This window comes from Botryllus schlosseri, chromosome 6, assembly GCF_051294905.1.
Source record: "Botryllus schlosseri isolate E-star chromosome 6, Bs_hap1, whole genome shotgun sequence".
Taxonomy (NCBI): domain Eukaryota; kingdom Metazoa; phylum Chordata; class Ascidiacea; order Stolidobranchia; family Styelidae; genus Botryllus; species Botryllus schlosseri.
In genome coordinates this window covers 3,191,115-3,203,937 of record NC_137241.1, presented here as the reverse complement: position 1 = coordinate 3,203,937, position 12,823 = coordinate 3,191,115, and the positions used below count along the sequence as shown (strand labels likewise).

Genomic DNA, 12,823 nt, shown 5'->3' with positions numbered 1-12,823 from the left:
GATTCTGTAATATTTCACTGGAAATGTTATTGTGTTGACTAAAAAAGTCATCTTTCCGACTAGACACCCGAGTTATCCATAACTTTTCGTCGTCATGTATAGGAATTCGTTACATCATCACTTTATAACGCGCGATGTCTAGATGATTTCAGTTGTGAATCAATCAGCGTAAGGTGATGGGCGTCGCCTGTCGCGACTCGGTGATACCTGGTTTAGGTCTCAAATTTGCGACAACGCCTAATACCTGAGATTAAGAGTATTAATTAAAGTGTGTTCAGGCGGCATGCATTAATACTTAGTTATTCGATACAATATTATAGTTTATTACTCCTATTGAGAGAGAAATATGACGAATTATAAACTGCTGCTGACAATTTGCGTCGTTCTCGGCGTTACTGCGTTCGTCTTCTGCGACAGTACATGCGAAGATACATTGACAGCGGTTCAACATTTGGTAACGGCTGGCCAACAGGAGTATTTTTCTGGTGGGGAGGGTAATTCATCTGGTCGAAACGGCCGCCCTGGAAAGCGTGGAGCAGATGGCCCCCCGGGGCCTAGAGGCCCTCAAGGGGAGCAGGGTGTCTGTTCATGCAATCTCGCCGAAATTGTCCCGCAGCTACAGGATTTGAAGGGTAATGCGTAGTGGTGAATGGTGAATGCGGCATGAATTATCTACTAATTGAAGTATTTTTTTAGACTTGATTGACAGTATTAAAAGATCGCCAGGTAAGCTGAACAACCTGAAATTAATTAGACCTACAGCACATTATTTATTACTTCCTCTCCTATTTGAGGAGTGGGCGTAAAGACCCCGAAGAATACCGGCAATTCAGAACTTTATAGATCAAATTGTCAGATCTGATCAGGCAAACCAGCATATGTCGGAATGAATCTATTATATACGAGTATACTTTAAAATTGTAGTCCATCAATGAGGAATGGAAGTGGCTTAATCGCATTGAATCATAACAAAACTATACTCATTTTTAGCATAAAAAGATCCAAATTCCCGTTTATATATTAAAAAACGGGGCTTCTTTAGGTTAGTGCTCCCAACCTTTTTAAGTTGGCGACCCACTCCTAATGCAAGTTCTGTTGTGCTGCCCACAGTGAAATATGACCAAACAACTGCAAAACAAATTAATGAAAAATGAAAGAACGTGTACACATATAATATTTTTATTGATGCGAAAGTTGAGTTTCCAGATCAATTCTAAGTTTGATTGACTTGTTTAAACCAGCCTACTCAAAAATATCCAAAAATAAATCAATTCAAGGTACTGGTACACCTAAGTTCGACCTCCGTCACATGCAGGATCGCCACTGTTCCAAAAGTATTTTGTTTACAACTATAAAATTGCTATCATGATGATTAGAAGATTGCGGGCATTCCACACTAACCAAAGTCACCCCCCCTCTCTGTGACATTTTCAATATAACACTAGCATTTAGAGCAGTCAGAACTGTTTCGCCCAATGCTATAGTTTGAGTGATTTGTCCTCGAACTCCTGAAGTATCGTTCCGGTTGTCAGTAGTGTTCTCCGACCCGTCGCATTCCTGTCGTTAGCCACTATAACATACATTAGAAAACAGGATATTCAGTACTATATCGATCTCAGGAATGTGTTATATGGGACTATCAACCGGCAAAATCAGACCGACTCAAATATCCGCTTCCTCGGCATATCCTCATCCAAGCTGTCAAATTACAAATAGTGTTCTTAATTCTGCGAAAGGGTGGTGTGCGGCAACAAGTGAGAGCGTCAGCTCGTATATGCTGTCTGACGACGTTTCTCACTGACTCTTATTTCTTACCAGGCGACGAAAACCAATGGCTGCAGGTTGATTTCCTAGTACCCAGAAGAATAGCAGGAGTTGCGACACAAGGCAGGGCGGACCATGACCAGTGGGTGAAGACGTTCCGCGTTCTCTACGGAACTGACCCAAGTGGGTTGCAGTATTACTCAGAGCAAGGAGAACCGAAGGTAAGGATGTTCTTGCAACTAATGCGGAGCTCTAAAAGGAACAGGGTACTAATATGAACACAGAAGTTTGTACATATGGGCTGCGCTGTGAACAGGATATTCACATTGAAACTTAAAATCGCTTTATATCATTCCATCCTCGCCCTATCGTAACACATCGCCATATTAGTGGTAATTAATCGGAGTAAGCTGCGCATCATTCGTAAGATGTCACTGGCGGTGTGACTTTTATCATGATCCTATAATTATATTTAAAGCGAAATGCTGGTAATCTAATATTAATCTAATATGTCGAATGTTTTTAAGCTCTTACCTAATTTCTTGTTCTGCTGAAAATGCTAAAAGAGATCTGTGCTGGCGAAAATGAGCCACGCTTTCTGTAGGATTTGCGATTATCATGCTTGTGGGATTGAACCCTGATTTGACATGAACTGAAATTAAATCAATATACAAGATTTCGCGAAAAAATATGCAGCTGTGATTCTAATTCTAGTGCGATTTCGCCCTAAATCGCCCACGGTATAGTTGGGTCACTCACAAAATCCATGGATCCAAGGAAAAATTATGCAGCGCTGGGCACAATGGTAATTTTTTATTGCATGACACACAGCTTACTGCACCAGAAGATCTTCCATGACTTGGCTTTAGCCCGTTTCGGTGGTGTTGCTATTGTTGTTTATTTATCATACAACAGCGGTGCTTATTGCCTATCAGGGTCATGTGTCACCACAAAAATGATTTTGTATTGTTCGGGATCTTTTGCCTTCGAAATCTTCGGACGACTTGTACACTCGCGGGCTCCCAACATCAGTGTCTCTCTGTCTTTCCCTCTCTTTCATGGAAACGGACTTTTTCTTTGCTGCCGACTTCTTACTGACTCGGCTCACCATTATTTCGGGCTTTTTGAGACACTGCTATAGCAGCGAGGTTAGCGACGAGGAGTCCAGATAAACCTCCGACACACACAAATTAGTCCGAACCGAGTTCGAGCCACTGTCATTGGTGTCGTGACGCTGGCGCTTAACCAACCGCGTCTCTCGCTTCCCCCGTTTCTGGGTTGCGCATTTGTAGTTACGGAATCGAGTGAATTTAACATTTAAAACCAGAGTAGCGTAATATTTCAAGTAATATACTAGAGCAGGGGTGGGCAAACTACGGCCCGCGGGCCGCATGCGGTCCGCAACACCGTTTTGTGCGGCACGCGAGAATCTAAAGAAACTTATCAAAAATATTGACAAAATGTGTGCTAAAAATCGAATTAATGCAGGGACTTGATTAAACTTTTTAGTATATTTCACCATGATAATTTTAAGGAAGTGGTTCTCAAACTGATGGGCGCACCCCCCTTGAGGACGTGAAAGCATCTGAAAAGGGGCGCGAAGCTAAGAACAACTGAAATTTTTTTTCGCGCTCCGCGCGATTTACAATCAATTCACCATTCTTGATCTGTATTTAGTTTGAATTTCACATTTAAAAATCTCTCATCCATCCACAGTCGTAGCCTTCCATATCATCAAACTACACGTTAGGTTTGCTAGCATCCCGGTTGCGTTTTGCGATATGACGATTTGGGCGACGCGAAATCTTTCACCATCATAAGGAGGCGTAACTCGCAAAGTTTGAGAACCATTGTTCTAAGGTAGATACTTCCTATATTATTTTTTATGTTTAATGTCTGCCGCGACAGCCCGATATTAAAGCCCGCGCAGTTTGAAAGGTTTCAACTGCTAAAAATCACAGAAATCCTAAACGAGATTGACGTAATTCGGATCACGAGTGTGATTTCAGATTGGCCACTCCAGTTTGTCTAGTTTTAATTATTTCAGTGATGTGCTTATAAAAAATGATTCGCGCGTGTCTTAGATAGATTCGTTCTCTGTATGCGTAGAATTAGGGTATTTACATTTTATCCACACACAGTAGCCTAGAAGCGTGTTTGAATCTAACATGGTTATGATGCTGTCAGCATTGTGTGTCCTGGAACTGAACCAAAAGTGGAATTAGCAAATCTACGAACAGATCGCTGCTGACAGATTTAAATTTCAATCCTGGTCGAAGAATCGGGACCACCGACTTTCATCTCGATAGTTTTGACAAATTGGTTATTGAGGTCGGCCAGCCTATGAAATCTCGCCACTGTTTCTGACGCATGTATGATATCACCAAAGCAATGCTTGGTTTGTTTTAAACAGGCATCTCCATGCGTCCTCACTGTATAATCAAATACCAATATTGCGTTTTGGTTTATATCCCAATTTTATATAGTGCGGCCCGCGAATGGATTCAGATGTTGAATGCGGCCCGCGAGCTCAAAAGTTTGCCCACCCCTATACTAGAGATTTTGTCTTATTGTTTCTGTTAGTTTTCTTCAAAATCTTTCATCTTGCTGCATTTTATAATATTATCGCAGTGGTTGCCAACCCGTGACATGTGCGGAGATTTTCATGGCACGCCAAATGATTTCAGGTACGGTTATATAGATATACAAAATAAATAAAATCATATCGATAATGTACAGAAATGAGTACAATGGTATAGGCATTTAAGAATGCAGGATACCCTATAATATCGCATGAGACCGTCTGGATGCCATAGCCTAGTAATGTGTACTGTTCAGCCTGTGGGATCGCGACTATTATATGAAACAGCATTTCGGCGCAGGACATTTCCACGCCCGAATATAACGATGTTCCCGATGTTTATTCAGCTGTTAGTCTCTTTGAAATGCCGAAGAAAAGCCAGTCAATTTTATTCCGCCTACAAACCGGGCATTGTGGATTAAGAGCACATCTCAACAGAATTGGTTTGTCGGATTCTCCAAATTGCGAGTGGTGTATTGAACTAGAAGACGTATCACACTACGTAATGTACTGTCGAAAGTACCGTCGCCAAAGGAAAGCGCTAATTAACAAATGCTCGCACCTCAAAGTACCAATGAAATTGGAAGTACTACTGACAGACGCACGTCTCTTCAAGGATGTAAGAGATTTCACTCTATCAACGAATGCAGTCATCTAATGCATGAACACTGAACAGTTATCACGAAAATGGCGAACAAAACCATTGAGGTAAAATCGCCAATCAAATCATACTCAACAACAACAACAACAGACGTAGACATATAATGTTTCGGTCAACATGTGTCTGCGTGCGCTTTGGGCATTGCCGAAATAAGTGCCGGTGATAACGCATTCAAATAAAATACATGCCGCATGTTGGTCAAATGTTCGATATTGATATGTCTAGGCGCCAAAATGACCGGTGCCTAATAGTCCAGTGGCCGCAGCCCGAGCCTCCAGTTGCAAATGTGACCGGCATGGGAAAATATGAGCCATATGACGAAATGTGAATATGGAATCGTATTCGTCTCAGGAAAGGAGATTTACTCTTAATTTCTTCCGGCTCTAATATACCTGGAACAACGACAATCTTTACCGCTTTACCGCGATCTTTGGAGCTTTGCTGAAAAAAACCTATTGGCAGACCAACATTAGTGGGAAATCAAACCGACTTGTATGATACAGGGGTGGGAATATTTTTTCATGATTAGGCCATATCGTCGTAACAAACTTAATGGACCAATCGTTTATTGGCTATGGTACCGAACACAGTGGACTTTGAAACGATCAGAGCAACCACAGAAGATCGATCTTAGCGCGACTAAAAATAAGACATGCAAATATCATGTGCATTAATCGATATGTCTAGTGCGGTAGTGACCAAAATTTATACACTTCGTGATTAAAACTTTGAGAACCATTGGCGTAACCGCTGCCGCTGCGAGCCTAAGATCGGCGGTTGGTGTGATTCCTCGCTTTAAGCGCTGAACATGACAAAACTCCCAATGTTTGGCAATCCAGTTGGTAATATTATCACATTAGCAAATTTTCACAACCCGTATTCGAAAGGTTTACCAAATGACCCCCACCCCACCCCCTCGTAATCTAGTAGCCTCAATTCGCATTATTGACCTTATTTAGACCTACATTACTCTAGCAGTGTTGGGATGACTCGAGTCATGACTTGACTCGAGTCAGACTCGAGTCAACTTTTTCGTATGACTTGACTTGACTCGAGTCACTTTGGAAAAATGACTTGACTTGACTTGACTCGGAGCTTCAAAAATGTGCATTGACTCGTGACTCGGAGCAAAATTTACGAGTCAATTTCAAGTCATTAAGTAAGCGGTGTCGAATAAATCCCAGTATCTTGTGGATGTTCGGATTGTTCCAGATACGCCGGTGTCACTTGTGAGAAAGAACCAGTCATTCAGTGATTGTACGTTACAAGGTTCCTTCATTGTTAGATCACAAATAAATTGACCGCAAAGTAAAAAATTAATGTAAATAGCAATGTGTCTCTGTTTCTTAGACGGCTCAATGCTTACGTTGCCCAGTGCTCACATTTACCAAACCTCTTGTGTGATTTAAATCGAACGAATATATATCGTGCGTTTATATTCTCACGGATGTGTGTAGATGGGTAGTGTAGGCTATTGTACCATATCAATTTGTTTTAACTTCCCGAAGCCTCTTATTAGGTCCTATAATTTGGCTGATAAGCACTGACTGTAGTAGGTAGCTGTGCAGTTACTCACGTACTTTATTAGCAATTCTACGTGTGCGTGAGGGTTACAACGTCTTTTTGCTTGTATATTTAACTAGATATTCGTTATTTGATTTAGATAAATGATCATTTAATCTGTCTTTCACACAGCTAGCAAAATGTAATGACTTTGAATCATCACTCTTACTTCGAAAATTCAATTTGACTTGAATTGTGACTTGACTCGTGACTTGACTTGACTTGACTCGACTTGACTAGAGTCACCTCCAAAAAACGAGTGACTTGACTTGACTCGAGTCACCTTTGAAAATCTATTGACTTGACTTGACTCGAGTCAAAATCTGCAATGACTCGAGATGACTCGTGACTCGAAGGTAGTGACTTGATCCCAACACTGTACTCTAGTGGCATAATATACCCATATACACTCTACAGTTTCTTATGTCGCAAGTAACTGACGCATCGCTCTTGTCATGATAATATTTGGTCAGATCAGTGGTTCCCAACCTTTTTGTCTTCATTCCCCACTTCAGATTTATTCCGAGCCTTCATTCCCCACCAGGACCGTAACAGCACTTCGTCAGCCCCGCCAAAACGTTGGTCTTTGGTCCCCGCAGGGTGACAAACCCAACTTCTGGGGGGAGGAGCCCCTCAGAACCCTCTCAGCCCCGCTCAGCCTGTACGATTTTTTTCCCGCTACTTGTCAGCTACATTTAGTCTACTGTTCAGTGCGTCACTTCATCTCGACTAAATGCGCGAAGCGCGAAAAATTTATATAATTCGTGTTTGAATCGGTCAATATGATCGGGGATTGCATATTTTTTGTTACGAATTTTTTATCCCCTCTCTGCTCAGGTAATCAGATTCACCGGTAGAGCTGCGTGAGGTGTGTTGGAAATGGTAGGACCTCTAAAAAAGAATTAATCATCTTCGGGCGGACACTTTGGTATATTGACTTCGTTCCATTACGCTATTTCGTGACCTCCTGCATCTGTTATGTCAAAAGATATGGAAACCGCCAAAACTAAAAGACACATACGATTTCAAATTGGTATTTTCGTGGGGGACGGGTAGGCCTACCCAATAATCAGATATTCGGCAATAATAAATCGCGCACCCAGCGCGAAAAAATCTTGAAAAAGTGGCATAAATTTCCAAAAAAATACCTAATTCATGTTAATTCACGAAATAATTTTGGGCTTCTTCGAGCTCGCCCCCCACCCAAATTGGTGGGTTTGGGGTGCGGCAGTTACGGTCCTGTTCCCCACTACCCAGCACTTTTGTCATCACAGAGCAACTATTTGCTGGTTTGTCTACACAAGACACACACCCGCACCAGTACGCAAGACAATCACCTATTACTGCAATATAAAACGTATTGTAAACCTATACCAGTAACGCTCAAAATTTCCCGATCAAGCGTTATTTCACGTCAAACTAGTCGTGCTGGATGCGTTTGTGACGCTATCATTGGCCATCTAGAGGTAAAAATGATGTTTTGTGAACAACACGCAATATAATTTTCGATACATACATTCCAGAGAAGTTAACTGGTAACGGTAATTGCGCATGTGTCTCCGTGAATATGTAGCCTGGACTGTCCTGTATATAATTTCGATCAAATGCGTCTGTTCCCCACCAGCAACCATCGAATTACCCACCAGTGGAAAATTCCCCACCGTTTGGGAACCACTGGGTCAGATCAATGAGCATTCACTGCAGTTATTGAATGAATACCCAGATTGTCCGCATATGTTGTGTCTCAGCCTAAATTCGTCAAAGTAGTCAGGCTTTGAGTGAGCTTTAAATTATCAACTATATATATTTTTTTTAAATCGATTTCCAGCAGTTATGAAAATGCGTTCCATGCAAATACCTTTTTTATGATGCGAAACCCTACAAAATAGTACAAATAGGTCCATTGCGAATCCACAATAAAGTAGTCGTCTCGATGTTATGATGGAATTACGTAGATTCGATTGTACTGTTCAGGACTGATTACCCCACAGGCGTCTCTCAATAGCTGAGTAATGAGTAACCTATATTGCACACTTCGATTACCTCGAATGAATGTGTATAAAAAGTTAACAAAAGCAAGGAATATTTGAGTAATAACATATTGTCCTGGACATTGGCTACATCAAGCTATCTACTGGTCATGAAAATGAACATATGCGAGCGCAGCGTTCGCTTCAGTCGATCGCCACATGTCTCGAAATGTTTGCCTCTTTCTATTTAAGGTATTCAATGGAAATTCAGACAGAAACACCGTCGTCGAGAACTTCTTCATCGCACCAATTACCGCGCGCTATGTTCGAATTCAGCCTTTGACCTATGATGGTCACGTCAGCATGCGGATGGAAATGAGGCAATGCTGAAAATACTATTTTCGATGATATCGGAGTCCCACAGTATTGATCGCTGGTTTAGAATATGATCGAGAAATGTATTGTATAATAGGCATACTGTGTTGGGATTTCCGATTTATACGATTGAAACCATTCCAGTTTCCATTGCTTGTGTAATTTTGCAAAGCAGGGATTTCACGCGCAGTCATGTTTCGTGAGTTGTTTCCGATACTAGTTTGGACAAAATATATGAGTATCATTTTGTTACATTTAAACATCAGTTATGGATAGATTTAAATGACACTTATGATTAGACGTCAAGGTAACCGATAACCATCAATTAGCATTAGATTAGACGTGATAACGATTATTTCATCTCAACCTCACCCTCACCCAGATTATCTTCATTATTAATTGTGAAAATGCGACCATGTGACGCTTATAACCATATCGGTCTGGTGCGCCACGGCGAAAATTTGGTATCACAAGATAAACGATATTTTACGACGCAACATCACCGGGCACCGCGCACTAGATCTGCCTTCGAACAACCTGAAAATGTGTTGACTAATGTACAGAAATCTCAAAGGAAATTTCCCATATCTCGTGAGTTATAGACATGCCCTCAACCTTGTCAAGTTTAAGCTGGTTTAAGATTCTCAGATTTGTCGTGTATACACAATGTGCAATCATGCAGCTATCGACTTTGGTTGATGTACAAAGTATTTTAAGCAAGATAGATGGACGGATATTATGCAGCAAGGGCGCTCTCTGGCTCGCTGGTGGTTCCTGGGGTTTTCGAAAATGGTTCGCGGCGATAGATGTTATTTCCTGCGCTATATAAAATTGATTTTCCTTCTGATTTAAAAGCTGACAAAGACTTCTAAAACATGTATACTTAATTTAGGTAGTCATAATGGTTGTAAGAAAGACCACAACTACACTTAAAATTCGATGTGGCCAGTTTCGCGTCGTTGGGTTTTGTAGGTGCGAGATTTCTGCGCGAAATTAATTCACCCGATCCGAATACTGCAACGTTAATACAAATCAGTATAGGAAAGGACTTGACTTATGTCTCGAATGGGAGCATCCTTCGATCGGATTTTCGGAGGTTCGCCTCGTGATAGAGAATTGTAAGGCTTCCAACTCGTGACAGAGCGGATCTTTTCCTGCTGACGTCGCGTCGCGAAACCAGGGCATATCCGTCTTCAGTCGCACTCATGTGCCAAATGCCCTTCAATCGTAATATTGATTGACACAAATCGTGATGGTATGCTATCATATGCAGCCTCTCCTACGAAGGTCACACCAATGCACCAAGCATGTATTGAATTAGTCATCGAACAAAATCAATGGACGTGTCGCTTCAGTCGCTGTATGTCGGTTATTTCCTGCGTCACAGTACATTCGGTTAGGGATGAGGTAATCAAGTAGCCTACCTAAGTGATTCAATTCTGAATCAACTATTCGGGTATCGTATAATTTCAAACGTTTTGATGAGCTGTGTATACTGCAATGACACTGTATTATGGGATACTGCATTGCGCATATGAGATACGCAACCGCTACGTAAACTATATTCCATGGAAACATACTTCGTCATTCTATATATATTTCATTCCAATTATAACGGAAATTCTGGACACTCCGCCAAAACAACCCCGGAATTCCTCCGTCTTGGTCTGTCTCATTCTCTCATTACATATACATAATACTTCTACTTGACAAACCATAAATTGCGAAAAGTAAGTAAGTAAGTTACAACATATGGCGATGTGGAAGTGGAAGTAGCGGAAAATTAAATTTACTTGACTAAGTACTGCAAGTAGAGGGAAACTTGAGTAATTCGGACAAGTAGAAGTATTCCGGTACTGACCAACTCTAGTCAGACCTAATCAGACGTTTATGTGTCTCGGTTGCGATAAAAAACAAGGTTCCACCTGAGAGTATGCCACTCTCGATAGTGTCTATAATTACCGCTTGTATCTACCTTTGAAATCCTTTAGTTAGCTTGCTGTTGAATCTGGAATAATTCCACTATTTGAAATCCTATCAAAAAAAGTATTCACTAGCTGAAAATCTGAATTGAACAAATATTGCTGGCTTGTAATACGATTACGTTAGCGAGTAGACCAGAGGTCTCAAACTCAAATGTACTCACGGGCCAATTTCCTACTTGTTCATGGCGCCGCGGGCCGCAGCAACGATAATAGGGGAATTTGATGTATTTTCGAGTAGGCTTTATTTGACGGGACCTCACAGACTGACATACCACACGCATCTTTAAAATGTTGTTTACTATTGTAAATTCACGCTTGGCAAGAAAAAATCACATTTTAAAATATTTGAATAAATTGTTGCTGTACTTAGCATAGCTGCTGTAGACACTATGCGAGAGTACAAAAAAATGCATCAGGACATCGTAAAAGCTGTTGCGTTATAATTTTGCAGCTAGCGGAAATTTGACGTTATAGGTAGAATATTTTAGAATTTTAGAAATATTGATCTGCTTATATCAGAGCATTGGAGCAGTACGACCTAATCCGGGTTTCGGGCATACTCCTGATAACAAGGCTATTGTTTGTTTGTTTGTTTTGGGGTATTCATGGTGTTTGTCGACTACTATGGTCATTTACAGCCGGCCGATATTCTTCTTATTTTCCTTAACTGCCGACTTATAGCACGGATCACCTCTGGGCTTTTGTAAGACACCGCTGACGCGGATGAGGTGGCAATGAGGAGCCTAGGTAAATCTCTAACACTTAGGTATCGGAAGTCGGACTCGAACCCGCGCCCATTGGTGTTGCAGCTGTTAATCATGTCATTACCTATGCCAAATTAAATCAGAGTTAGATTTACCTTCGAATATACTGGGACAGATCTAAAACAATTTGAATATAATGATTACTGTGCCATAGCAATAGAAATGTTCAATCGCTGAAGTATTCAGTGATCCTCCTCTACCCAGTGGTAACTGTTGAAAGTGATGTAATAGTGAAGTTTGATGAGTAGTTTCAAGCTTCTGGGGTCGTTTTGGGGTCAATTTCCAGTTTTCTAACAAAAAAATGATGTATGACACTTAATTATTGTCGAATACTTCGAAATCCAAAATACGGTCGCGGGCCGCAAAAAATGGTCTAGCGCAGTGGTTCTCAACCTTTTACGCCTCGCGGACCGGTAAAATTTCAAAAAATGTCTGGCGGACCGGTTAACTGTCAAAATTGAAATGAAGCCAAAATGTAAAGCATGCAACCGTTTTTGGCAATTATATGATGCTAGAGAGTGACATTTGGAGGGTTTTAATCGTATTTAATAATATTCATGATGGCATCCATGGGATTTTATGGTAGTGAGTCTGCCAAGTCGAGGTAAAATTGCCTTGTCCAGATAAACGTGCTACCGCTGAGAGTCGTTTACAGTTTTTCGCGGCAAAGGCCGTGGGTTTAACTGGCCACGCCAACTCAATACCGACCGACAATATCAAGAGAAGAAGAGTATCGGAGTCGAACCTAGCACCTTGTCGTGCTACCTTGCTCATTGCCCACTGCCACCAGACGCAGGCTACTCCGGCAACTGCGAATACAATGCGTGCCGCAAGAAAACACATTACCGCAGCTATACCGGCCATCCGCAAATCCGGGCCGAAAAAGCACTTCGTCATCCCACCCCCAAAAACGTTGATCTTGGGGCCCCCACAGGGCGATACGCCAAACTTCTGGGGGCTTCGCCCCAAGACCCTACACTTGGATTGATATTTTCACCTGTACTTGTGATCACATCCATTCTACTCAGCGTAAGCAGAGAGTTTACGTAGCTTATCGCGACAATGGCGACAATTTTCGATCATTCACGACTGAAGCGCTTTTCTCGCGGTCGAATTTTAGGCCCAAATTTTGGAGTCTCCTATGTTAACCTAAACTTCAT

The 12,823-nt window shown here is 41.5% G+C and overlaps 1 protein-coding gene across 1 annotated transcript; it reads left to right on the top strand.

Moving 5' to 3' along the window:
* Nucleotides 1–292: 292 nt before the first annotated feature.
* LOC145440944 (retinoschisin-like) lies at nt 293–9,166 on the top strand. The gene is made up of 5 exons (XM_080318732.1): nt 293–632; nt 697–726; nt 1,620–1,754; nt 1,819–1,985; nt 8,792–9,166. The coding sequence occupies exons 1-5, from the start codon at nt 347–349 to the stop codon at nt 8,927–8,929; spliced, it is 756 nt and encodes a 251-aa protein (XP_080174858.1). The 5' UTR covers nt 293–346; the 3' UTR covers nt 8,930–9,166.
* The last annotated feature ends 3,657 nt before the right edge of the window (nt 9,167–12,823 follow it).

Bases quoted from the DNA above. Each gene is read 5' to 3' on its own strand.
- LOC145440944 (XM_080318732.1), top strand. From the start codon at position 347: ATGACGAATTATAAACTGCTGCTGACAATTTGCGTCGTTCTCGGCGTT. The intron at 1,755-1,818 runs GTGAGAGCGTCA...ATTTCTTACCAG, and splicing joins AGGGTGGTGTGCGGCAACAA to GCGACGAAAACCAATGGCTG. The intron at 1,986-8,791 runs GTAAGGATGTTC...TTTCTATTTAAG, and splicing joins CAGAGCAAGGAGAACCGAAG to GTATTCAATGGAAATTCAGA.